The following is a 25,370-nucleotide window of genomic DNA, read 5'->3' on the forward strand; positions in this document are numbered from 1 at the left end:
CCGGGCCCTTCTGGCGTGCCTGCCTGCCACCCACCTCCTGCGCACGCCTGTGCCCGCTGCCGCGCATGCCACCCATGCCGCTCCGTGCAGGCAGCGGCCACGAGAGCACGCTGGCAGAGATGGTGCCGGCAGAGCGGGTGATCAGAGAGAGGCGGCGGCAGGCGCGGCGGCAGATGCTGCCGGGCGGCGGGCAGGGGGCAGGGGCGGCCGACGCAGATGTGCTGGATGTGTAACAAGACTGATGCGATCTTCGCTGCGCGCAACAGTCAAGCATGTGTGCTTCTGTACCGCTGGCATGTACTTCACTGTCGCAATGCGTGCCGCCGGCTGGCATTACATTGGGCCCAACCAGTGCCCCAAGTGCAACACAGTGAGCAAGGCGGGGTGCTGGGTCTGTGGTGCGCAGGCAGGGAAGGGTGGATAGATCAGGGGGGCCCCGCCCTTTCCTGGCGCTGCTGCCGCGCCGCCTGCCGCGCCGCAGCCAGCGCCTTGCACACCCGGCGGTGCCCCCCCGCCCGCCAGTCGGCATGGGAGCAGGCAGTGCCGCAGTACCACACCGCCCGGCACCCGCTGCACCGCTTGCTTCCCACGCCCTCCCCAGCCCCTGCGCCACCCTCGGCGCCCAGGTTGGCGCAGGCAAGGTAGGCGCAGCTGCGGGTGGCCGCCGCCTGCGCCAGCTCCAGCCGGTCTGCCTCCTCCTGCTGCGGCCGCCGCCACCAGCGCAGCAGCGCTGCCGCCAGCCGCCGTGCTGCCAGCAGCTCATTGTCCAGCAGGTGCTGCCGCAGCGCCTCCTCCGCCTCTGCCTGCTGCCGCAACGCGCCATCTGCTGCAGCCATCGCTTGCTGCACGAGCGCAGCCAGAGCCACGGTCCGCCCACCAGACGGGTAAAGCACTGCCTCCAACGCCGCCATGCCCTCCCCCAACGCCGTCAGCAGCTCGCCGCTAGTACCCACGGCCGTGCCGGGGCACGAAGCTGCCGCCGCAGCCTCTGCCTGCGCCGCAGCCACCATCCCTCCTGCAGCCCGCAGGATGTGGCCCACAATGCGGTCCACCTGAAGCAAGGGAGGAGGGACGGTGCAACTGCGTGGGCATGGGAGCGTAGCCAACTGCGCCGTTGGGAACGTTGGAATGCCGGCAGAACAATCGAGCCGCAGCTGTGCGGCTGCAGGGGCTGGGCCCCGCTGCACTGTCGAGTAATGCAAGGCGCTGGAGTGCGGTGGCGTCCAGAGGAGCGGCGCCGCAGCCGGCTGGCCCGCGTCTCAAGCCTGCAAGCTCACCGCTTTGAGGACGCTTGCGTCGAGGGCGAGGCCCACCATACTCGCCGTGACGACGTCGGCAGTCACATCATCGCCGCCCAGCAGCAGGGCGGTCGCTACGGGCGACCGCTCCGCCACCTGAAGCAGCTCGGAGCCTGCGTAAAAGATGGCCTCCATGTCGTCCTGCCCCTGCAGCGCAGAGGGCCGGGGCAGCGGCGCGGGTCAGGGGCGGCGGGAAACGCCCTCCATGCACCTCGCAGCCCGCAGCATGGCGCAGGCCCTGCTGTCGGCGTGCAGCGCAGGCAGCCGCCAGCCGGGGCCGATCCCCCGCCCCGGCGCAGCGGGTGCGGTGAGGTGCCATGTGCTCACCTCAAATGGCCTTCCCACCCCCATCTCCGTCTGCACCGCCTTAGCCAGCCTGCCCTGCAGCTCGGTGCTGGTGGCCACAGCGGCCGGGGCCCACTCAGCCAGTAGCGCAAGAAGATGGTACTGATCCCGATCCGTGGGAGGCCAGTCGGCGGCCCCACACTGGAAGGCCTGCCAGGTCGTGGCGCAGAGCGCCTGCAGCCACCTGCCGAGGGGAATGCGGGCGCACCAAATGAGGCAGGTTGTGTGCTGCTCAAGGCGCACCGATGCTTGCTGGCGGCAGCAGGGCCAGGGCAGCTGCGGTGCTGCATTGGACACTGCAGGCATGCGCAGGCAAGCACGCCATCCATCCGTTCCTACCTGCTTGGTGGTACGCGCGGTGGCTGCGTGGTGGGGTCGGGCAGCGGCGCCATGATGTCGTAATTGCCCAGGCTGACGTCGGCTTGGTGCGGCACCACGCCGCAGGCCCTCAGCTGCAGCTGCAGTGCCGTCATGGCTGGGAAAATGGCCAGGTGCCATCTCTGTAGCGGGCCCAGCATATCTGGCAGCAGCACGGCCCTGCCCGCCGCACACCAGTGCGCCATGCGGCAGCCTGCCGCATGCAGCTGCCCCACTGCAGAGTGCAGCGCCGCCAGGCTGCCGCCAGCCTCCTGCCCTCCATCGGCCGCCATGGCTGCCAGGGCGGCCTCCTGCTCCGGCTCAGGGCGCAGCATTGTGCCCACACAGGTGGACCCCACGTAGTGGGCGAGGCGGCACAGGTATTTTGCCAGCAGAGCTGGATCGCCATCCAGCTCATCAGCCGCCACCTGCGCCCCATGCCGCTGCAGGCGCACCGCCTCTGCCACCAGCGGCAGCAGCCGCAGGCAATCTGCCGCGGCGGAACACCAGGCTGCCTGGGCGTCGGGGGGTTCCAGTGCCCGTCCAGCAAATATCAAGCCGCGGGAATCACTTTCTGGTAGCGCTATATCGCACAGAAGCCGCAGCGGACCCCGCACATAGCTGCACATGGTGGAAAGCTGGCGCCGGCTGAGAGCGCCTGCCTGCACAGCCGCAGCCGTTGCACCCAGCAGCCGGCTCAGGGGCGGAATCAGCGGCAGCAGCAGCGCCGCCTGCTTCCGCTGCTGCTGCACGTCTCCAGGTGTGCTGTCCGTGACGAAATGCTGCAAGTATGCGGCAGCTGCCAGCAGCCGCGCCATGGCACACGCAACCCAGAAGTCGTCACGCTGTGGCAGGCGCTGCGGATCCTCCGCCGCCAGCTCATCCAGCGGTACGTGCTGCATCAGCAGCGCCGCAGCCCGCAGCAGCCGCACGATGCTGGTGCCTGTGGCAAAGCCGAGCTGGACCTCAGCGGCCAGCATGTCCCTGGCAATCCTCAGCGCTGGATGGGCCACCACAAACGCCAGGCTGGCAGCCTGCACCCAGCTGGATCCAGCCGGGCGACGCTCCTCCGGCAGCTGCAGCGCCACCGCTGTCGAGGCGAGGGCCGGCAGCAACAGCAGCAGCAGCTTGCGGCGCATACTCTGCTGCTCCTGCTGCTGCGGCTGCTGCAGCTGCAGCTGCTGCAGCTCTTCAAAGTGTGCACCAAAGGCGGGCCCGCTCCTGTGCATGAACCAAAGGCATTCTGCCAGCGGCACTACCACACGCGCGTGCAGGTAGCCTGCGGCAGGATGGGGAGGGTGGTGACAGTAAAGTGCATGCCAACGTAAGAAAGGGCCTCCCGCTGCTTGCCTACTGAAAACCTGCCCACAATGAGATGCTGATGGGCAAACAAAAGTCGGGCTCAATAAAGGGTCGCATCCGGTTGTGAGGTAGTGGGCACCATGCGCCGCTTATGGCCCCTCACGCTGCTGCTCTACCCACCTGTGGGCCTCCCCATTGCCTGCTCCAGCAAAGCGGCCGACTGCACCACCTGGTCCATCCAGGCCACCAGCTGCACCGGCGGCGCGCAGCCTGCCACCACCCTCGCCAGGGCCTCGCCGCCCGCAAGCCGGGTGAGGCCCAGCAGGGTGTGCATCGCCGCCACCTGGAAGCGCGGCGTGTAGACCAGGCTTGTCAGCGCATTCTCCGTAAAGGCGTGCCCCTGTTCCAGCATGCCCGCCAGGTCCTGCAGCACCAGGGTGCCCGACCCCAGCAGCAGCTGGACGCCGGGGGCGCAGTCCTCTGGCGCCAGCATGATGCAGCCGGTGAAGAGGATGCTGGCGGCTGTGATCTGGTCGCCGCGGATCACGGGGGGAGCCCCCTCCTCGCGCCGGCTCGCCCTGCGCCGCACCCGCCGGTCCAGCTCCAGCAGCTGCTGGATCGTGCGACGCAGGCTCCTGCAAAGCAGCAGCAGAGCACAGCTGGTGGTGGTGAGGGCAGCGCGCTGAAATGCTCGGCTGCCAGCCAGATGCGCGAGGCGCGCTGTTGGCTACCTGCGCAGCTCGGCAGACGTTGCTGTGAGCTGCTCCGACAGGTCGGTGAACTTCATCACTTTGTCTATCAGGACAGTCCCACGGTCCAGCGGTGCAGCCGCTGGGAATGGCTGCTCAAACTCGGGGAGAACGGCTTCTGCCAGCTCGATGAGCTGGGCCTCGAGCCCCGCCTGCAACTCGTCGGCCATGGCTGGGTGCTCAGGCAGGCGCAAGCTCGCGCTGACCACGAAGCAAGATGTCTAGACAGCAGCTGAGTGTGGCATTGTGATGGCCAGGTGACGGGGCATCTGCGGGCGGGCAGGGGCCAGCAAGGGAGGGTTGCTAGCGTCGGTGGGTGCTGGCGAGCGGAGGCAGTGGGTGGGGATGCCAGCGGCAAGATGGCGGGGCCCGATCCAGGCATGCATGGTGCCATTTAGGACTTCTTTATCAGCCCAAGGCGCGCCATTCAGGCGACTGAGACCGCCGGTGAGCAAAAAAACAGAAAACGCGCGGCGGCCAGTGCGGCGGAGCCTCAATTTTGTTTCGTGGAAACCCCTACCACACACACCTAGATGCAGGCTGCAGGACTCACGCAGCCGAGAAGGGAAAACCCAGCGCAAGCTGCAACACGCCTCATCCCACTCTGAGCCTTCGGTGTGGTTGTAGGGAGCCACAGGATGCGAGTAAACCAGCCTCGGGCGCCGAAATGCCGCGGCCAGCCCATGGGCAACTGAGCAGCAGGCGCAGCATGTCGCCCCGCCGCCAACTGCAGTCCCTGTCACAAGTTTGCATTCCCAAATGGAGGCAATACAAAGTTACAAACGCGTGAGAAGCTATCCAACCAAAGGGTGGGCCAGAGGGGCAACGAGCGGACGAGCACCGCAGGAATGAGAAGCAGCGGGATCGCATGGCCAGCAGAAGCACACAGTGGTGGGTGGGTGCCGAGGTGGCGGCGGCCCTACCAATCGTCCATTTCGTACCCGCTGCCACCACGCCCAGGTGCAGCCGGCGGAGGCTGCTGCTGCTGCTGCTGCCCTGGCGGCCCCCACTGCGGCTGCTGGCCCTCGCCGGGGGCTCCCCAGCTGCCATCGCCAGGAGCGCCTGACGCATCGTCGCCATAACTAGTGGGGAACACAAACTCGGCGGGGCCGCCGCCGTCGCTGCGGCCGCGGCTGGAGGCGAAGGCTCCTCTGCCTGCATCGCTGCCGGCAGAGCCAGGCACCGGGTAGTCGGCCACCTGGTACTGCCCGTTGTCGCCGTAGTACCACTGGGCATCCGCGCTGCTGCCGTACTGCTGCTGCTGCTGCTGCGGGTCGTAGCCCTCTGCGCTGCCGGGCTGCTGGTAGTCGAAAAACCTGCGGGGGTGCAGCGGTGGCGGCAGACAGTGAGGCAATGATGAGGCCGCTTGTTGCTGCGGCGGACGCCACGGCATGGCCGCAACTCGAAGCACGCGGCGCGGCCCAGGGCGCCTGCCCGCGCAGCCACTCACCCGGCGCCCTCCTGTTGCTGCTGCTCCTGCTCCCACTGCCGCTGCGCGGCCCAGCCCTGCTCGCCGCCCTGCTCGCCCCAGGGCGCCGCCGCCTGCGGGTCGGGCGGCGGCAGCTGGAAGGCGCCGCCCTCGCCGCCGCCGCCGGGGCCCCTGCGCTTGAACACATCCTGCAGTGCCGCCTTCTCCTGCGAGCAGGACCCACGGGAGCGCGGCAGGCTGTTGCAATGTGTGGCGGCGCACGGGCAAGCACTGCTGGCGTGTGCAAGCGGCGGCCAACGCAGGCAACCCGCCTTCCGCCGCATGCCTGTGGTGCACAGACCCTGCCTTGCAGCCAACTGTACCACCCACCCACCTCGCTTTCATACTGCTCAGACCGCAGCCGCAGCGCCTCTATCGCAAAGCTGACCGCCGCCCCCGTGGTCATCAGCTGGCCAAACAGCAGCAGCGGGTCCAGGCGCCAGCCCTGCGTGCGGCGAGCGGCGAGCAGGCGGCGGCCACCACGGTCAGGCAGCAGGCGCGCAGCGGCGCCCGCATGCTCCGGCTGGCTGCCCGCCCAGGGACTGCAGATGGCTTCCCCCCCGGAGACTGCAGCGAGAACCCACCACGCGGCCACGCCCCGCGGCTGTGCGCCCTGCTGTCCAGTGCGCCAACAACGCCGCAGCCCAGCCCCCAAGACATACCACCCCCACCGCCCCGTGCTGCGCTGGCGCCGCCTTCGCCCTTCGTTCTGCTGTCGCCCCACCTGGAAGATGAGGATGCCTCCCACCAGCAGCGAGATGCAGGACACCACCACATCGTAGTCCTTGGAGATCCAGGGCTTGACCCTGCGTGGATGCGGGGCGGGGCGGTTGGGGGAAGGTGTGGGGCAGGAGAGAGGTGGGAGGCTGAGCGAGGGGGCTGCCAGCAGATGGGCGGTGTGCACAGGCGGGTCAGCTAGGCCAGGGGCCAGGTTGCAGGCTGCTGTGCAGAGGCTGCACAGGCAGGGGCGGCGGGGAGGAGGCACGGGTCGGCGGCGCACCTGCGGATCTGCCAGAGCGAGACGCCGGCGCCGATGAGGCCCACCCCGAGCACCACGCTGGGGCTGATGTCCACGTTGACCATGGCGCTGACTTTGACCGCGCCACGGCGGCCCACGCGCCGCCGCTGGCTGCCAGGGATGGGATCGACGGCTAGTGACGAGCGGCCCAGCTGCTGTGGCCGGCCCAGCTGCGCCGCCACCGCCACCGCCGCTGGGCGCGCAGGACGTGCATGGAGGCGGGCCCGCGCTGACTGCGCTGCAAGCCGCATTGTCACGCTGCTGTTGACGACCATGGGCTGCGAGAGTGGGTGAAGTGCTGCACTGAGCCGCTGCTTCCCAGACAGGGCCTGTCAGTGGGGTGCTGATGTCTCCCACAGGCGCCTGCAGTGGTTATAGCGCCCTGGGAAGCGCCGCAGGGGTGAAGATAGGCGGTGCTGAGACTCCCACAGCGGGAGAAGGTGTCGAGGCAGGCAGAGATCCCCCAAGGCCTTGGAAACGTTAAGACAGTGGTGCAGCATGGAAATGAGCGCGTTTCCATGCGCTTGTGTTTGCCCGCTTTCTTTCGCCTCGCTGGCCGCCCTGTGCCCGTTTCCAGCGGATCTGGGGATATCATTTCAATCCTCGGGGCGCCTCGTCTCGATTTGCCTCCGCCGGACTGTCTGAAACCTCCCCGCCCCGCCCCTGCCACATTTATCTGGCCCGACATGGCCCTGCGTCGCGGAGCCAGCCGCCTGAGCGTACTTTTGAATGGTATCAGTCGAATGGCGCTGGCGGAAGGCGGCCCCGTCGCGCAGAGTTCGGCCCAGCATCATGCACTCCCAACCCTAGTCTCCCTGCGCTCCCTCTGGACGCCCACCGCACAGCCAGCTGGTCTGGGTGCCACAGCAGCAGCTCCAGCCCTGGGCAGCGGGTGCAGGCGCTTCAACAGCGGCGGCGTGGCGGCACAGCAGGCGGCGGCGCAGCCAGCGGCGGAAGAGCAGCACGAGGAGGAGGAGAGCCTGGAGCAGATTCGGGCCCGCATCTTTGGCACACACATAGGTGCGGGGCTGGAGGTGCCAGCTGTATCCGTGCCTGCCTCGCCGCATGCCTGGCGCTCAGGGTGCCGGCTGCATCCCTTCCCGTCGCTTGGCCTGTGCTGCCTTTCCTGACAGCTCCTATCGCCGGCCGCGCAGGCAACGGGCTGCGGTCGGGGCGCAAGGTGCTGCGGCGGCCGCTGCTGGGCCAGAAGCTGGTTGACTACTACCCTCCCGACCCCATCAAGGCCGACCCGCTCATGCTCAACCTCAAGGCCGAAAAGTGAGGCTGGGGTCGGCGCGAGGCGGCTGCATGCATGGGCCAGCCCGGCGGCGTGCAGGCCCTGGCAGCCAGGCAGGCAGCCACCTGCGGCGCACCGCGGCAGCGCAAGATGCCGCCTTGCCAGCATGTCGCTGCACGCCAGACCCCTGCGCCGGCAGCAGGCCGCAGCGTGCCCCCGGGGTTGCTTCCCACGCTCCCTCGTCCCCCTGCCCGCTTGCAGCGCCAAGCTGAAGCTGGATCGCCTGCGGCGCCGCGGCAAGGCTCCCCCCAAGAAGGGCGCCGGCAAGCGCGCTGGCAAGAAGAGGTGACAGCAGGTGGACGTGGACGATTGTGCACCTAGACGAGCCGCGGCCCCTCTTGGGGCAGCCGCTTCATTGCTCCCTGGGCAGCAGCACTTGCTCTTGTAAGCCCCCAGCCAGTTACACGTCTATTTACATGGCCACAGCGGACTGGCTGGCTCCTGCCGCTAAGTGTGCTATCAGCCAAGCAACAGAGGTGTACACTCTGCATTGGGTGACGGGGGATCTGATAGCAGCCATGCCGCGCGTTGCGCCTGGGGCAATGCGCGGAAGAGGAGGTGTGGGTATACAGCACGGTCAAGGGAAGGCTGTGTGGCTTTAGTTGGGTACACCAAGCGGCGGCCGCAATGCCCGGCGCCGCAAGACAGGAAGCTGTCGTGCCGCCGTCACGAACGGCAGAATCACGTAATCCAAAAAAAAAAACAGGTTCATTTCCTCTCCAGGGCAGGCTGGCATACAGTGCATGTGCTGGTCAGGGTAGGGGTCACAAATGGGTGTCGGGGCCGCATGGCTGCAGCCCGAGCGCCACGTCAGAAATCGCAATCCAGATGGCGGGGCAGGCCGGCTGACAGAAAGCAACGGCTCACAGCTGGGCAAAGTCCAGGATGCCGTCGCTGTGCTTGCGCAGCAGCGCGTTGGCCACTGCCAGGGTGGGCATGGTGGGGTCCCTGCATGGAGCAGGCAGCGACAGGCGGAGCATGCATGAGCTCAGCACAAGGACCCTTGCCAGGCACTGCTGGCGCATCTGTGCCCATCTATGTGCTCCTCCACCGGCCCTGCCTTCATCCTCGCCGCCGCCACCATCAGCCTGCAACCCACACACCTGAGGTAGCCCTGCTCCTGCAGCGTCTTCAGGATCTGTTCCGCCATGTCGCGGGGGGTGCGCTGCTGGCCGTCTGCAGCACATGGAGGGTGGCAGGGCTGTCGGTTGCCAGTCGCCACACATGGCGATGCCACCGCATGCATTGCTTGAGCAGGGCGGGCGCCCCAGGGCGGTGCCCCACCTGCGTCAAAGCAGTCCACCACGATCTCGGGCTCCAGCGGTGCCTCATACGGGTCATCAATGCCGGTGAAGTTCTTGATCAGCCCCGCCCGCGCCTTCTTGTACAGGCCCTTGGGGTCGCGCTGCTCGCACACCTCCAGCGGGATGTTCATGAACACCTCCAGGAACTCGCCTGCGGGTGAGGGTGGGAGAGGTGGTTGCTGGGCAAAGTTGTTTTAACTTTAGCGTAGGGGCATGTGTGGTTAAGCGCGGGGGGGCATGAGGGAGTTCGGGTACGCAGTGGAGGGGTCTGCAGCAGCATGCGAGCCAGAGCAGGAGCAGCAGGGCAGCAGCTGCTTCGGCCGTCAAGAAGGGCGGCCGGCGCTCACCCGGCCTGCACCGCTGGCGCACCATGTCGCGGTCGGCCCGGTAGGGGGAGATGAAGGAGGTCATGGTGACCGCGCCTGCAGGGCAGATGGACACGTGACGTGACCAGCAGGTGAGGGAGGGAAGCTGCAGGTGCAAACCACGGGCAGGTAACGCGGGAGGCTGCCGTGCAGGCGGGGGGCCGAGGCCGCACAAGGGCTCCCACAGCGCAGCGTCAGCAGGTCGGCGTGGCACTGCCGCCGGCCGGCCGGCTGGCTGTACGGCAGCAGGTGCTGGGCGGCAAATAGTGGCTGCCAGACAGCAGCAGTTGGCGGCGGCAGGTGGCTGGCTCAAGGTGGGCAGCATCAGGAGTGCCTGTCTCTTTGAAGAGGATGGCCACCTCGCCGATGCGCCGGATGTTCTCGGTGCGGTCCTCCGCGCTGCAGGGCAGTACAGGGGCGGTACGGCATTGGCAGCAGCAGGGGGCAGGCTGGGCGTGTGGCAGGCAAGTACGGCCGAGACGTGCTGGGTCTGCGGCGACAACTGCTCTGCTGCGTCAGTAGTCAGCACTGTGCCCCTGGGGCTATGGAGCCAAAGGCTGTGCTCACCCACCTAAACCCCAGGTCCTTGTTCAGGCCATGGCGGACGTTGTCTCCGTCCAGCAGTGAGGTGAAGTGCCCCAGCTCGTGCAGCATGTGCTCCAGGGTGCAGGAGACGGTGGACTTGCCGCTGCCGCTCAGGCCTGGGATACAATGGTGCGGCGGCTCAGCATAGGCGGTGAGATAGCCAGCGGTTGCTCCTGCCTGGCTGGCCTTTCCCCCACCAACTGACAAGCTTGCTGGTGCCACCGGCCTCATGAACTGGGAGCGCAGCAGCAAGACAGATGCGGTCACGCAGGCAGCGGCGACAGGGCACCCGCCTGTGAACCAAAGCACGCAGCCGCGCTGGCCCAGCAGGCGCTCCTTGTCGTCGCGGCTGACCATGCTCTCCTGCCACCGGATGTTGGTGGACTTGCCAACCGTGGTGGTTTCCAGGGGCGGGCCGCTGCCGTTGGCGTGCAGGGCAGCTGTCGTTGCCGGGGCGCCATTGCCGTTCTCACCGCCAGGTGCTGCCGCCGCTACTGGGAGCCGCTGCGGCCGGCGGGCCGCTGCTGCACCCCTGGCGGGCCGCTGCCTGGGACGGTCACAACACGCCTGGGGCTGCGCGGTGCCCACAAACGGGGCGTGGCAGGGCATTTTGGTCGGCGCGTCAACGGGATGGCAGCGCAAGGGGGAGGACAGCAGGCGACTGACGCAATTGTGCTCTGCCTGTGCTAGCAGGTGGTTGCTGGACTGCCAGCAGAGGTCCAGTTGGCACACGCATGCCCGCCAGAATTTCAGCTGCAGGCAAAGCCACAAACCGTTGTAAGCAGTCGCAGATGCATGAAAACTGGGCTGCGCAGCTGCGCGCTCTCCCGGGCATCGGTTTGAGAACGCCCGCCCCGACCGCCGCCGCCTCTTGCTGGAGCCCATGTGACCTGGACACACGCCCCCAGCCCAGCAAAGAGGACTGGTGCATGTATTCGATGCTGATGCAGGGCAGGATGGAGACGGCGCCACTTGCGTTGGGTGTGGCGCGCCACCCCGTGCGCTGGTGGCGGCACCTCCAGGTGCCAGCCAGATGCCGAGCTCGCGCTGTTGGTCTCCCTTTGCACAATAGATGAGCATCAGGCCGATTGACATCATCAGTGCATTTGCAAGTAGTTGATGAAGCATCATTGTGTTTTGCGAGGGTGTGTGTTTTGTGTTCATTCTCGCGGTGAGGCGGGCACGCTCTGGTAAAGTCAGGCACGCAAGCGCAGGTCACGGAGGGATCGGGGATGGAATCAAGAGTGATGGCAGGGCCACATTCATGCAGTCATTCACAGGGTGTGAGAGGAACAATCAGGAAGCAGCAGGGGTGAGTGTGTTGGGTGCCGCTGGAGCACTTAATGGGCTCAGAAGGGCGGGGAAACTGAAAGGAAGAGGGCGGTGTGTCAAAATCACAGTAGTATACACGTCATGGCTGGGGTTCTGTCTCTGCGCATATGCGCCGCCAGGCAGGCGCCCCAGGTGCGCGGAGTGCACAGCACGGTATGTCAAGGGGTCGGGACATCCCAGTTTGTTGGCTCGGTTGGATGAGCAGAGTTGCGTTTGGGGGTCACAAGTGCCTCGGGCGTGGGGGGTCACAGCAGAGGCGTGGGAGAGCACCGGGCGCTCCAGGCCCGCATTGCACAGCAAAGGCGCTCAGAGTTGGGCAAAATCCAGGATGCCGTCGCTGTGCTTGCGCTGCAGCGCGCCGTACGCGGTGAGGGTGGGCATGCGCGGATCCCTGCAGAGAGGAACAGCAGCAGCAGCAGGCAGGCTTGGGGTGAGGGCCAAGCTGACACACTTGGCACCCTGCACCGGCGGCCCCAAGCAGGGCCAGCAGCCATGGAAAATAATGAAGGGAATGCCTTGCAGGCACCCACCCACAGCAACAGCATGCCCGCTCACCTGAGGTAGCCCATGCCGTCCAGCACCTCCAGGATCTGCTCCGCCATGTCGCGCGGGCTGCGCTGCTGGCCATCTGCGGCACATGCAGGGGTGGGGGCGGCTGTCGGTCGGCAGCCGATACGAACTGGGGAGCAACCTGCTCATGAAGGGCACTGTCGAAGCATGAGCACACGCATGGATTGCTTGAGCAGGGCGGGCGCCCCAGGGCGGTGCCCCACCTGCGTCAAAGCAGTCCACCACGATCTCGGGCTCCAGCGGCGCCTCATACGGGTCATCAATGCCGGTGAAGTTCTTGATCAGCCCCGCCCGCGCCTTCTTGTACAGGCCCTTGGGGTCGCGCTGCTCGCACACCTCCAGCGGGATGTTCATGAACACCTCCAGGAACTCACCGGCGTTGCACCGCTCACGCACCATCTCGCGGTCTGCCCGGTAGGGGGAGATGAAAGAAGTCATGGTAATGGCGCCTGCGGCAGGGGAGAGGGCACCAGAAGCATGGCATCAGAGCCAATCATGTGGAGGCCCACGTGCCTGGTCAGGTGCCGTTGTCATGAAGGCAGCAGCGGGCGGCGAGCCAAGGAGCAGCAGCACCAGGTGCAACGCGCTCACCCGCGTCGGCAAACAGGCGCGCCACCTCGCCGATGCGCCGGATGTTCTCGGCGCGGTCCTCGGCGCTGCAGGCGGCGGGGCACCGGGCAGGAGGCAGCGTGCATGGCGTGTCGGACACAGCGGCGCGGCTAGTCGCATTGTGCCGACCAGGAGGAAGCAACATGAACATCAGCAGCAGCGATTAACCGCGCCCAGGGCCCGGCGCACCTAAACCCCAGGTCCTTGTTCAGGCCGTGGCGGATGTTGTCTCCGTCCAGCAGCGAGGTGAAGTGGCCCCGCTCGTGGAGCAGGTGCTCCAGGGTACACGCCACCGTGGACTTGCCGCTGCCGCTCAGGCCTGCACCGGGAGAGCAGCAGCAGCAGCGGACGGTTGGTGAAGCCAAAGTGACTGCTGCAGCAGGTGGCGGTGCTGGACGGCAGTTGGCAGTGCTGTAGACAATCGGCAGGCAGCTGGCGCAGGCTGGGTGCATTATGATGCAGGTGGGGGCAAGAAGGTGTACCGCCGGCCATGCAACTGACGTTAAAATGTTGACTGGCTGTCAGGCTGCCGCGCATCTGCCAGGATGCTGGCATCCTCGCAGCATGGCAGGTCAGGGAAGCAGCTGCGGCAGGCCAACACGCTGCATGGCCCCCGACAGTGGGCAAACAGTCGCGGAGGGAAGGGGCGGCAGCTGCCACCCACCGGTGAACCACAGCACGCAGCCGCGCTGGCCCAGCAGCATCTCCTTGTCGGTGCGGGCCACCATGCTGTCGTGCCACCGGATGTTGGTGGAGTTGCCCACGTCGGTGGTGGACAGGTGGGGCCCCGCCACAGCATTGTTGGTGCCAACGGCGTGCGGGGGCGCGACGGCAGCAGGGGCCGCTGCGGCCTGGGCGCTGACGTCCCGAGGCGCGGCCTGCGCCACCACCCGCACAGGCCGGCGACAATACCGCGCAGAGGCGGGCGTGGGGTGGGGACACCGCGTTGAGAGGGTCTGCATGTCCGATCTACCAGCTGTCGCTGAGATGCGGGGAGGAACCAGTGGGGGAGGGCGCTACCGGGCCGTGGACAGCGGAATCTAAGACAGACAGGCCGTTGTTCGCCCCTCCAAGAGTTTGTTGACGGCCTGCGTCAGCAGGTTTTGCAGTCACCTGCTGGCACATGAGGGCCCGGGGGGTATTCGAGGTTTTAAGCGGAGCGCTCGGCCTGTGTAAATCACTCCTTAGGCATGGTGATGCACGATGGCGTGGACGGGTGGCCAGCAAGGCTCCCTGAGGCCGCAGATGGCAGGCGCCGCCAGCAGGGCGCCGCCGCCAATGTGCATGCCCCTCAGAGGCTGGGTGCATCTGGCAAGGTCAATGGTTCCACCAGCATGGCTGATCACAAACACCACGCCGAGCGTGTATGCAGCACAGGAGAGGCAGCGGCATGTGTGCGGCCCCCAGCGAGCGTCGTCGGATGCGGCGGGTTGGCATGCCGGCAACGGAAAAACCGTCAAGGGTTATTGAGGCCGCCGTTGGAGCTTGGCCACCGCCGACGGGCCAACAAAAACCATCTGCACGGCCATCCCTGCATTCTCCTGGCGGTCTTCTTTCGCCGCCACATGGTGCCGGTCGCCAGGCTGTCGCCGCCGCCCTGGTGGCCGCCGCCGAAAGCACCTCCGCCTGCCGCTCCATGCACTTGCCTACCACCCCAAAATCCAGTGACAACGTCTCCACACACATCCAGCTGCCCCAGAAACGCTGCTGGGCCTTCGCGCGCCCCTTCGCACTGTGCCACGGGGCGATCGGCTGCCCCAGGCACCCCACAGACCAGCCATAGACATGGTCTGATGGTGCTTCCCGAGGACAAGCAGCAATTGACGGGAACCAGCTTCATTTTGCAGTGGTTCGAGTCGTTCTTCTCGGGGGACGAGTACAGCAGGGCAGCCACACGACGGGTGCTGCTGGAGGTGCGCGATGGAGCGGGCGGCAGGCTCTGCCATGGCGGGGTGGCGGCAGCCTTGGCGGCTGCCACGCCCTCTCACTCGCGCCTCACCTGGCACTTGCACCCTGCTGCAGCTTGCTGTCTTCTATGTGCTCATAGCCGTCGGTTTCCTGGCGCTGTACCTGACGTGGCGATCCAACGCAAAGTGAGCTGAGCCGCCGCGCTGCCTTGGCACCTGCACCACCTGATCCCTTGCTGCTCTCGGACGCCAGCAGAAGGTGTTGTGTTACTGCTGTTTACACACAGTCACCCCGCTATGATTGGCCGCATGATCAGACCTGGGTCAGGGGGCAAATGTGTCGAGGGGCATTGGGAGGCACTCGGACGCCAGCAGAAGCGCTCCTCTCATTGCCGCCCGCCCCACCCGCAGCCTGAAGAAGTGGAAGGCTGACCTGGCGGCGGCTGTTTCCAAGCAGAAGGGGCGCCAGTTTGAGCCCTCGGATGCGGCCAAACTGTATGGAATGTTCTAGCACCTCTATATTATTCCAGCACCCAACCGTGCTGCTGGCGCCCGTGCAGCAGCGCCGTGGCGAGCTCCTGGCGCCGCCAACATGTGCCGCCGGCGCGCCATCCTAGCGCAGGTGCTGCTTACACCGAGTGACTTGCATTGCCACATGCACGGTCCCCCTTGATACTGGCTGTCCAGCAGCCTGCGTGCTGCCCCTCCTGTTCTCCCCTGCGTTCCGTTTCCCATTTTGTTTGCTTGCCGCCCGCCAGCCACACCTCCTTGGGCACCCCCCGTTTTGCTCTTACAACCAGAGTAATGCTTTCAAACCACTGGTTGCAGCCACTGATTCAGCGCTGTGTAAAATACAAAAACAGCAAATAGCAGGAGGGACCCTGCCTACTTTTTCCTCGCCCGCTTTGCTGCTGCTGCTGCTCCGCCGCTGCTGCCAGCTGCTCCTGCGCTTGCCTGCTCGCCCTGCTCGCCGCCGCCCCCAGCTGCTACCGCTGCCGCCGCCTTGGATGCGCCGTAGGCCGCTTTCATGCGGGCCATGTTCTCTTTCATAGCCGCCTGGTGATCCACAATGGGCCTGCAGCGGTGGCAAGCGCAGGGGCAGCAGCAGCAGCAGCAACAACAAAAATCAGCAGCGGCTTGGGCAGCAGCACCGATCCTGGTGCTTTGAGTAGGCAGCTGCGGCGGAAGCAGGAGGGCCCGCAGGTGCAGACACAGCGGGGCAGGGTGTGGGGACGTGTCCAGCTGCCAGCCGCCCACCGTGGGTAGTCCTTGCCGACGACGCAGCCGGCGGCCTGCTGCACCGACAGAGGCGCCGTCCATGGCTCGTAAATGTACCTGACTGGCATGTCCTGTACAGGGTGCAGATACCGGTTGGAAGCAGGCAGCAGTGGAGGAGGCCGGGCACTGCCACTGGCAGGCGAGGGAGCGGATGGGGAGCTGAGCCAGCAGGGGCAGGTGGGGAGGCATGCAGGCGGGCCCCTGCTGGTGGTGCCATCTGCCCCCAGGCCACAGCTGCACCCTGCCACCCACCCACCTTGAGCACGGGCAGGAAGCGTCGGATGTAGTCGCCATTCTTGTCATACTGCTTGCCAAACCTGCAGTAAAATCATGAGGCACAATATGAGGACCGCCGGCATAGGTGGCGGCAGCCAGCTGTGGCTGCCAGGGGCAACGTCTGTAACGGCGGCACGAAGCCCCGCCAGGCTGCAGACAAGTGGAAAGTTCCGGCGGCGGCTGCCAGCAGTGCAGTGCACGCCAAGAGGGATGCTACACTCGTGCTGAGCAGCAGTACTGAGCAAGCCCCGCACGCAAACACACATTTAATGCCGGGTACATAGCGGCTGGACTCACGCGATGGGGCTGTAGACGCGGAAGTACTGGGAGAAGAAAGCCGAGGCGCTGAGCCACTGCCAGTTGGCGGCATTCAGGCTCCTGCGTGGCAGGCAGGCGCCGGGCTTGCAGGTTCTGCGCAGTGCATTCTCCACATCACGCAAGAGGTCCGCTGCTTCCGTGCAGCAGCCACACAGCCGGGCTGCCAGCCTGATGCGTCCGCTGTGCCTGCTGTGCCTGCTGTGCTGTGCCTGTGCCTCCTGCGCTCTGCTCACCAGTCTGCGTCTATGAGATACTTGTCGAACACAGCCTGACCAGCCTCCCAGCTGCACAGCGGGCAGGCCGGCCAGGCAGCAGCAGAAGCGGCAGCGCTTCGTGAAGGCAGGCACACACTGCACCTTGCGCAGATGGTCGGCCCAGCCAGCGGCAGCGAAAAGGCGCCACCCGCACCAGCAGCAGGCACGCCCACCTGCACCACAGGTCGCCTCGCGTGAGGAAACAAGCCACCGAGTGGCGGGCCAGGTGGTGCATCCAGCCCTGCTGCCGCAGCTGCGCCATGATGGCATCAATCCTGCGGTGGCAGGATGAGCGGGCAGAGGCGAGCAGGGGCGGGGATTGAGGCAAGGCTGCAGCGCCAGCAGGCGCGTGGAGGCACATAGTAGGCAGTTGAGGCCGCAGCTCCGCTGGTCTGCAGGGGCGCTTGTGGTTGTGGTGCTGGCTGTCCCTCACCAGGGGTATCCTGTCCGGCTGTGCTCCCAGGCCGCAATGCGCTCAGGGTCGTCCACCCACGGGATCTGGAGGGCAGGGCAGGGCGGGGCAAGGGCAGGCAGGCAAGCAGGCAGGTAGGCAGGACAGCAAGGCAGCAGCACCCGGCAGCAGCCACAGCAAGCCGCGCAGCCAAAGGGGAAGTCGTGGCCGCACCTGTTTGCAGATGGGGTTGCCTGCCATGCGATCAAAGTTCGGGATGGCGGCCCCGCATAGAGTGAAGAACTCCCGCCACAGTAGCTGGCCCCTGCTCGGCAGCATAGGTGGTGGTGGTACGGTGTGGGGATCTTGTTGACTGCCCACTTCATGCAAGCCGTCTGCTGTGATGCAGCACGGCACAAGCTGCACCCGGGCCGGCAGCATGCTGGGCAGGCAGGCCACTCACCTGAGCGACACTGGCGGCTGCGTGTGCATGCCGTTGCGCTCTGCGTATATCTGCAAGAGGGCGAGCCAGTGCACAGGGATGGGGGAGCGGTCAGTACTGACAGGCACTAGTGGCAGGCACACAGCACGGGTGCCACAGCCGCCAGCCGACAGAAACTAGCATCCCGAGGGGGCGGCAAGGCAACGTTTTGCCTGTGCTCTTTACAGCTCCCTCACCTGCTGCAGCTTGGCGTGGAACAAGCGCGGGCTGAGGCACCCAAACTTGAGGTACGGGCTGCAGGACGGCGGGCCAGGCACACAGTTGTGGTGGATTGCCATGGAGGAAGCGATAGCGCTGCTTTGACACCCTGTGGCAGCAGGCAAGGCAGCAGATGCTGCCTGGCTGGCAGGGAAATGAGGAGAGCGAGGGGCGTGCTGCAGCTGGCGGAGAAGGGGACGCGGGTGGGCTAGCGCTGCTGCAACCGAACCTCAGGACGGTAGTGGAGGGGCGCACAAAGGCGGCGGGGTTGCCCTTGGGCTTCTCAAAGGCGCACACCCAGCCCTTGTCCGACAGGTAGTCTGCGGGTGGTGTGACGGGTTTCATGATCGAGGGCAGGCACATACCTCTCCACAGCTGGCTGGAACGTGGGCGGGCGCAGTGCACAGATGTTGCTTCCGGTGGCAGGAGCAGCGAAGCCCGCACCCCTTCTCACCCGCCATGCGTGCAAGCGCCGCGCTTTCGCCACCCTTGAATGGAGTGGTGCCGGTGGGCGGGTACCCAATGTCCGTCAGGCTGGGCACCGCGACAGAGGATGAAACTAAAGCAGCCGCCTGCGGCCAAGAGGGTGCAGCGATGCAGCGCTGTGACAGCTGCACATCTGCGCTGCCAGCAGCACGGCACAGTGGCATGGCCAGCTACCAAGCTATTTGCACACCAGCTCACAGGCAGGGGACAGGAGGAGCAGGGCGACTGCATCAGCGGGCAGCCTGCCACAATGAGGAGGACGCCCACCTGTGACGCCAGCGGCGGCAGCTTCTCAGGTGCGTCTGCTGCTGGCGGCGGTGGCGGCCCGACTGCATGGCAGCGGCAGCGAGCAGGGAGGACAGCTGAGTCGTGGTCGGCGCGCAGCAGGCACCGGCGCTCGGTGGAAGCACATTCACATCCAGCAGCTCACGCACGCAATAATGCAGGCGCCTTCGACTGCAGGCACTGCCACACACATGCCCCCACAGGGTCTCCACCGCACATATCCTGCCGCGCACCCACCTCCATCCACTAGCTTGGTGAAGGACTGCATGGTCAGCGGCGCCCGCCCGCCGTTGCGCTGCAGCAGCACCTGTGGGTCCTGCAGGCGGTGGGCTGGGTGGGGATGCTGAGGAAGTGCTGAGCAAGGTGCAGGTGCTTCCTGCCAGCGCATTACCCACACCGGTGGCAGGTGCAACGGCTGTACCCACAGCGCCTTAGCAGTAGCAGCAGCGGCGGCGACAATGGCAGCAGCGGCAGCAGGACGAGCAGCTGCTACGCACGTAGAGTGTGTGGCTGACGGGGGCCACGACCTCCACCCCTGCCGCCTCTGCCAGCTGCCGCACAGCAACGTCCCTGCAGGTGCGGCAGGCGGGCTCTAGCCACCTTGAAAGGAGTTTGCTGGCAACAAGGCAGGCACACTGCATTTGCAGAAGGTAATCGAGCAGTGGCACAGCCGACCGCACAACCAACAGCAACACTGGCGCCCAAGCAATGCCGCCCTGAGCGCGCAGCCCACCTGCGCTTAGCGTAGGGCTCTGTGTCGTGCTCAAAGCACAGCCGGGTCACGCCCCACTCCTGCAGGGCGCCGGGGAGAGAAGCGGCGGCTTGGCAAGATGGCGCCTGCGGTAGGCAAGGAATAGTACAAGGCGCAGAGGAGGGCAGGACCACCGGGTGCCCAAGCCGGCGCTCAAAGGCGCCCCGCTTGCCTGGAACAAGCGCGGCAGCACCTCCTCCGACCGGCCGCGCAGTACCAACAGGCGAGAGCCACGCGCACGGAAGCTGCACCAGCCGGCGATGGAGGGGTGGCGTAGCGGCGCATCCCGTCAGGCAGGGCGCCACTGTCCCCAACTGCTGCATGCTGGCCTGCCCGCTCGTCTCCTGCAGAGCCAGCATGGCAGGCGGCAGGCACGCCCTCGCCATCACCCCGCCCACCTGGCATCCAGGTCTGTTAAGCTTTCCAGCAGGAACTGAATCCGATTCACGCCAATCCTGCACTCGCGGCCAGCCATCTGCTTGAGGCCAGCCGTGGCAGCAGCCGTCCACGCTGCCACTAAAGAAGCCTCGAGAGCAGCAAGCACATGGGTGGAGTGTAAGCGCGCGGTTCCCCGGCCACAGAAACGTGCACTCCCATCTTCTCACTTGTCTGATTTTAGGAACCAGGGATCGAGGATAAAGATGGGGCAGAGGTGGTCGGCGCCGGCCGCCGCCGCCAGCAGCGCCGGGTTGTCGTGCAGGCGCAGACCCTGCAGTACCCGTGGGGACAGTTTGGAGGCTGATACAACTGTGCTGCAGACGTCGAGGTTCCAGGCACAGCGGTGCGAAACGCGATGCCAGCACCTTCCGGAACCAAATGATGGAGGTATTGACGACCATGGCGGCGCCGCAGCCGCCACCGGCTCCCGCGCTGCGGGAGTGTGCAGCCACTAGGGCAATGGGGCGCGCCAGCCAGCGGTGTCGGGGTGTGATTGAGGCGAGTCCTAGGGAGCGGAGAGGCGGTGTAAGGGGTAGTCTGAGCAGACTGCCGGACATGCACCGCCAGAGGTGCTTGAACGGCCGTGGCCTGGCCAGAGAATGTGGGGGTAGATGCCACGAGTTTGCGGCAATGGCCAATAACGCCGCAGACTGGCGGGAAACCCCATATTCTCGGTGACAGGCTGGCACTTGCTGTCCTCAGGGAAAGGACAACCAGCCCGCTCGGGACCCCTTGCACCACTGCCCGCGATCGCTACTGCATGCTGAGCCGCACCGCCACCTTCTTTTCCCTATCCCGTGTGATCGCGCATCGCACACAGGCCCGCCCTTTCGCACCGCCTGCAAGCCTCCCCTATCGTCGCACACCCCCTCCGACCCGCTCCGCCTTCGCCTGCCTGCACCGCGACATGCCGTCGGCCGTCGCCGCCAATGGCGGCCTTCCCGCCGCGCTACAGGGCCTGCAGCCCGAGGGGCTGTGGCGCCACTTTGGGGAGCTGTCCAAGATCCCGCGCCCCTCCAAGCACGAGGAGAGGTGAGAAGAGGGTGGGACCGCATTCGTTCAGCGGGCAGCACAGTGTTGGCGGCGGTTTGCGGCGCCAGCGAGGCTTTCGGTGCTGCCCTGCAATGTGCCTGCAGCGGCTGAAGAAAGATAACCCCAACCATTTACCTGCAGGGTGCTGGAATGGCTGAAGAGGTTCGCCACAGACCGTGGGCTGGACTGGAAGCAGGTGGGCGGCCGACGCCCTGCTTGTGGCACCGCTTCTCGCTGCCTTTACCTTTACCTTTTGCCTCCCCCTGGATGACCGCTCTTCGGAACAGCCGTGTCCCTCGCAGCTGCCTTGCTGGCTCCATCGCTTCGCCTCTACTCCAGGATATTGTGCCTGGTGGAGTCCACCTCATACCCCACCCAGCTGTCTTGCCTGGCCGCAGGACAAGGTGGGCAACATCGTGATCTACCGCCCCGGCAGCGGCGGCGGCGAGAAAGCGCCGCCAGTCATCATCCAGGGTGCGCCCGCCTGGCTGCAGCCTTGCTCTGACCCTTTGCGCTGTGGGGTTGCAGCCCGCCCAGCAGCAGAATTCCTGTTGCTGCCACCTGCTGGTACCAGGCCCACCTGCTTTTCAAGCCTTTGTCTGTTCCTGATACACTTGATTGCCTGCCGTGGCCGGCTGCTGCGCCCGTTGCCCTTCCCACACTCTCCTTGCTCTGCCCCCATCCCCCACCTTGCCGCCCTGCAGGCCATGTGGACATGGTGTGCGAGAAGAACGCCGACGTCAGCCACGACTTCATGAGTGACCCTATTAGGCTGGTGGGTTGTGGTCGCGGTCGGGGTGGTGGCGGGCTGGTGGGGGCAGGCAGGCGCGTTGGGGTTGCCTGCTGCCACGGCTGCTGGGTTGCCTGGCATTGACACGCCTCCGCTGCCGCGGCTGCAGGTGCGGGATGGCGACTGGATCACTGCCGATGGAACCACGCTGGGCAGCGACAATGGTGGGCCCGGGTTGGCGGGTGGCAGTTGCCGGAAGCCCGCCTGCCTGTCTATTTTCCATCATCTCCACACACCCTGATGCTCTGCTGAACATCTGCATCTACCCAAGTAATGCGACCCGGTCGGGCCATGGCTTGTTGCAGCAGCATCTGCGCACCGCGCTTCCCGCTCCCCGCCCCCACCAGTCCCCTTCCCCGCCCTGCGGCACTTCCCTGCAGGCATCGGCGTGTGTGCCGCCCTGGCCCTGCTTGACCTGCCGCAGAGCGAGCTGCTGCCACCGCTGGAGTGCCTGTTCACAATCGACGAGGAGACGGGGCTGACGGGTGAGCAATGATGAGGGCCTGGCTGCGCGGGCTGGGCTGGTGGCTGTTTGGAAGCTCGTTGGCAGCGCCTTTCCCTGTTCTCTGCATCGCACTGCCTTCACCTGTGCCAGCTAGTGACACACTTCTCTTCTGTGCCGTCAGCACAGTGCCACGCACCTGCCTGCATGCACCCACACCCCTGCACCGCCCGTCGCCGCCCGCAGGCGCCTTCCAGCTGGACGGCACCATGCTGCACGGCCGCACGCTGCTCAACCTGGACACCGAGGACTGGGGGGACGTGTTCATTGGCTGCGCGGGTGGGTGGGCGGCGGGGGATTTGATGCTTGGTGGCGGCGGGTGGCGCCTGCAGCTGGTGGCTGAATTTCCTCGCCGGGCTGCAGCGTACTCGGCCCATCACCCCACGCTCGCGCCTCCACCTCTGGGCCCCGCCCCATGCAGGCAGTGGAGACTCCATCCTGCTCCTCAAGCCCGAGCTGGAGCCGGTGCCTGCCGGGTTTGTGGGTGAGCCTCACGCGTGTTCTTGGGAAGGGTGTCAGGTGGCAGCTGCGAGGCTGGGACCAGCTGGCTGGGTGCTGCAGAACGGTGGGCTGGCATACTGGGTTGCATGCAGCACCTGCAGAACGGTGGGCTGCCTGGCGTGGCTGCCCCTTCACCGCGCTGCAGGCGTGGAGGTGGAGGTGAAGGGCCTGCTGGGCGGGCACAGCGGCATCAACATCAACGAGGACAGGGGTGAGGCGGCATGGGGTGGCGCATGCATGTCTGCATACGTGTGCAATGTGGTGTGTGCAATGACGGGTGGGGGGGCCCGGCTGTATCCCCGCCCTGCCTGCTGCAAGCCTGAGCGCCACCCTGCTGCATGATGCAGGCAATGCCGTAGCCATGGCGGCGGCGGTGGCAGAGGCCAGCCTAGCGCACGTGCCAGCAGCGCGCCTGGTGACCATGCAGGGTGGGGACAAGCGCAACGCTATCCCGCGCGAGTGCTCTGCGCTGCTCGTGGTAGGTGGCATGGGCTTGATGGCTTGGGCGGTGGAGATTCTGCTGCATGTGTTCAATGGAGCTTGCCGCTGCTGGGATCTTTGATACTGCCTGCCTGCCATAGCCGGCTCCTGCGATGCCACACACTCTCCTTTTCTGCCGCCCTGTCCCTGCTCAACCTCCATGCTGTCCTCACTGCCTGAAACCTGCTTGTCGCCATGCCTGCCTTCAGGTGCCGGCCGACCAGCTGCACATGCTGAAGGGCGCCATTGGCCACCGCTTCGCCGCATTCGAGCAGGAGTTTGGAAAGAAGGAGCCGGGCCTGTCCATCACTGCGACCCCCGCCGCCACCATCCCCGCCACCTGCCTCACCGCCGCAGGCGGCCAGCAGCTGCTGGACCTGCTGCTCACGCTTCCGCACGGCGTGATCAAGAACAGCCATGCGGTGCCGGGTGCGTGCGCGCTCGCCCGCCTGGTGGCTTCTCAGCTTCCCCCTCGCAGCCGGGAGACCCGTTCCACCGCTGCTGTGCTGCGCTCTGCCACACCATCTCCTCACCTGTTGCTGGTGTGCTGCCACGTTTCAACAGCGAGGGCTGCCTCGTTCTACACGGTGCCACCGGATCCACATCTGTACACTCTGGCTGACCCGTGGGCTGCATTTATTGTCATGTGTTCCCCGCCCTCCCCCTGCAGGTCTGGTGGAGACCTCCTCCAACCTGGCCTCCATCGAGCCGCAGGAGGTGGCTAGCGGCAAGGCCGCCTTTGCCGTGCAGTGCTCCACACGCAGCAGCCTGATGCCGGCGCTGGAGCAGGCGCGTCGGTAGGGGCGGTGGCTGGGTTCTTGGCTGCGCAGAGCGGCAGCAGACGGTTGCGAGCTCGGTGCCTGCTCGCGCAGCAGCGGGCGGCATATGCGGTTGTGGTGGTTGCCGTCTGGCAGCTGGGCAAAAACACCGGTGTGCCGGCCCGCCTGCCGTGCCTTGGTTGCAGGTGCGTTCATCCATCACCCGCATTGGCCGTCTGTGCGGCGCAGAGGTGGAGCAGGTGGGGCTCGAGGCTCCAGAGTGACAGGGCAGGCACATACACGCTGCTCCTTGTATCGCTCTTGCCGCGCCGCATGCCTCCCAGCCGTCGCTGCTGTTGTCGCTCCCGGAAGCGCAGTGCTGTTTTGTGATTGACGCCTCCCCGGTTGCCTGCCTGCCGCCTCTTCCGCTGCCAGGACGTGGCGTATCCCGGCTGGGCGCCCAACCCCAGCTCTGCCATCGTGAAGATGACTGCAGAAGCCATCGGCCGTGTCACAGGTGACGCTACTCTGCCTGTTTGCGGCCAACGGGTGGCAGGCTGCAGCAAGGGGCCGCGAATTGTACAATATGCAAGGGTGCAGGTGTTGCCGACAAGCGCCAAGCGAGCAACCGTAACTGCGGCTGTCCTGCCCATGCATGGGCATATGCCCTGGACGCTCCATCCTAGGCCTGGCGGTGCCCTGCTACATTGGTGCTGCCTTGATGCTTCTTGCAGGCAAGGCACCCGAGGTGAAGGCCATCCATGCGGGCCTGGAGTGCGGGATCATTGGCGAGAAGCTGCCGGGCCTGGAGTGCGTCAGCTACGGTCCCACCATCACGTGCGTGAATGAGAAAGGCCGAAAGGCAGCAGCTGCCAACGGAGGGGGCCCACTCGTGGCAGCGCGGTGGCATGTCTTGCATGCCAAGCCTGCGCTGCTTGCATTGCTGGAAGGGATATTGGGCCCCAACATGTTGATGCCTTCCCAATGCGTTGCAGGGGCGCGCACTCCCCTGATGAGAGGGTTCTCATCCCCACGGTGCCGCCTTTCTGGCAGGCGACGGTGGAGATCCTGAGGCAGCTGGCGCGGCGGACGTAGGCAGAGGGAGTTGATGGGAGCTGCAGCCAGCTTTGTTGCAGGGGTGTAATATTTGTGTAGCTGCCTGGTAAGGAATTCGTTTTGGCTCATGCGGGAAGGTTGATGTAGAGCGGGCGGGTGGCGGCGCGGCACCGCCCCCAAAGAAATTCTAACTCATCACCCCCCAATCTCTTGTGCCACTGTGCCACTGGTATGCATCCTAGCCCATCCATCGTATCGACTGCACGGGCCGGCGTTGGCCATGACCGTGTTCCTCCATCACATGACCATGCTACCGTGGGGGGATTGTCTGTCTGGTTATTACACCCATAAGAGCAAGTGAATGCGTCGGGCCCAGTTGTGGTGCTGCAGCTGAAAAAGGACTACAGGACCACACACAAACGAAGTGAGACAAGGGAGCAGTGGGGTGCATACATGGTAGGGAGAAGGGGAGTTCGGTTGAAGTGGCTCTCTCCGGGGACAATGCAGACAGGCCTAGGCCTACGGTGCCCTATTCCGGTCCCACAAGATATTCACCGCCCTGCGCAAT

At 66.0% G+C, this 25,370-nt stretch overlaps 7 protein-coding genes across 7 annotated transcripts; 2 read left to right on the plus strand and 5 right to left on the minus strand.

Annotated features, from left to right (window-relative positions):
• Positions 1-425: 425 nt before the first annotated feature.
• CHLNCDRAFT_141150 (hypothetical protein) lies at positions 426-4,221 on the minus strand (the record flags this gene model as incomplete). Its single annotated transcript, XM_005843412.1, has 7 exons — positions 426-1,052; positions 1,278-1,445; positions 1,626-1,827; positions 1,983-2,490; positions 2,611-3,279; positions 3,483-3,937; positions 4,034-4,221. 7 exons carry the CDS (start codon positions 4,219-4,221, stop codon positions 426-428), a joined length of 2,817 nt encoding a protein of 938 aa, XP_005843474.1.
• A 749-nt stretch (positions 4,222-4,970) lies between these two features.
• On the minus strand, positions 4,971-6,602 carry CHLNCDRAFT_141151 (hypothetical protein; the record flags this gene model as incomplete). Its single annotated transcript, XM_005843413.1, has 5 exons — positions 4,971-5,367; positions 5,502-5,686; positions 5,854-5,964; positions 6,244-6,325; positions 6,520-6,602. The coding sequence occupies 5 exons, from the start codon at positions 6,600-6,602 to the stop codon at positions 4,971-4,973; spliced, it is 858 nt and encodes a 285-aa protein (XP_005843475.1).
• Positions 6,603-7,280: 678 nt separating this feature from the next.
• CHLNCDRAFT_55205 (hypothetical protein) lies at positions 7,281-8,123 on the plus strand (the record flags this gene model as incomplete). The annotated part of the gene is made up of 3 exons (XM_005843383.1): positions 7,281-7,557; positions 7,692-7,815; positions 8,036-8,123. 3 exons carry the CDS (start codon positions 7,281-7,283, stop codon positions 8,121-8,123), a joined length of 489 nt encoding a protein of 162 aa, XP_005843445.1.
• Positions 8,124-8,697: 574 nt separating this feature from the next.
• CHLNCDRAFT_55206 (hypothetical protein) lies at positions 8,698-10,697 on the minus strand (the record flags this gene model as incomplete). Its single annotated transcript, XM_005843414.1, has 6 exons — positions 8,698-8,782; positions 8,938-9,010; positions 9,119-9,289; positions 9,486-9,560; positions 9,745-9,902; positions 10,075-10,697. The coding sequence occupies 6 exons, from the start codon at positions 10,695-10,697 to the stop codon at positions 8,698-8,700; spliced, it is 1,185 nt and encodes a 394-aa protein (XP_005843476.1).
• A 1,029-nt stretch (positions 10,698-11,726) lies between these two features.
• Positions 11,727-13,724, minus strand: CHLNCDRAFT_141154 (hypothetical protein; the record flags this gene model as incomplete). The annotated part of the gene is made up of 7 exons (XM_005843415.1): positions 11,727-11,811; positions 11,976-12,048; positions 12,194-12,439; positions 12,582-12,646; positions 12,789-12,918; positions 13,264-13,477; positions 13,713-13,724. The coding sequence occupies 7 exons, from the start codon at positions 13,722-13,724 to the stop codon at positions 11,727-11,729; spliced, it is 825 nt and encodes a 274-aa protein (XP_005843477.1).
• A 1,784-nt stretch (positions 13,725-15,508) lies between these two features.
• CHLNCDRAFT_7260 (hypothetical protein) lies at positions 15,509-20,069 on the minus strand (the record flags this gene model as incomplete). Its single annotated transcript, XM_005843416.1, has 19 exons — positions 15,509-15,581; positions 15,764-15,855; positions 16,041-16,101; positions 16,358-16,438; positions 16,612-16,662; positions 16,806-16,907; positions 17,066-17,130; positions 17,258-17,348; positions 17,487-17,536; positions 17,702-17,759; positions 17,953-18,043; positions 18,178-18,325; positions 18,712-18,810; positions 18,992-19,064; positions 19,228-19,331; positions 19,439-19,490; positions 19,644-19,700; positions 19,851-19,954; positions 20,049-20,069. Coding segments are annotated over 19 exons (1,473 nt in total), but the record flags the coding sequence as incomplete, so codon positions are not given.
• Positions 20,070-20,434: 365 nt separating this feature from the next.
• On the plus strand, positions 20,435-24,927 carry CHLNCDRAFT_59267 (hypothetical protein). Its single transcript, XM_005843384.1, has 16 exons — positions 20,435-20,715; positions 20,857-20,911; positions 21,114-21,189; positions 21,420-21,490; positions 21,615-21,669; positions 21,886-21,990; positions 22,194-22,286; positions 22,429-22,491; positions 22,654-22,719; positions 22,856-22,986; positions 23,198-23,417; positions 23,659-23,777; positions 23,953-24,006; positions 24,182-24,263; positions 24,481-24,583; positions 24,742-24,927. The coding sequence occupies exons 1-16, from the start codon at positions 20,444-20,446 to the stop codon at positions 24,839-24,841; spliced, it is 1,665 nt and encodes a 554-aa protein (XP_005843446.1). The 5' UTR covers positions 20,435-20,443; the 3' UTR covers positions 24,842-24,927.
• The last annotated feature ends 443 nt before the right edge of the window (positions 24,928-25,370 follow it).

This window comes from Chlorella variabilis (genome assembly GCF_000147415.1).
Source record: "Chlorella variabilis unplaced genomic scaffold CHLNCscaffold_31, whole genome shotgun sequence".
Lineage (NCBI taxonomy): Eukaryota > Viridiplantae > Chlorophyta > Trebouxiophyceae > Chlorellales > Chlorellaceae > Chlorella > Chlorella variabilis.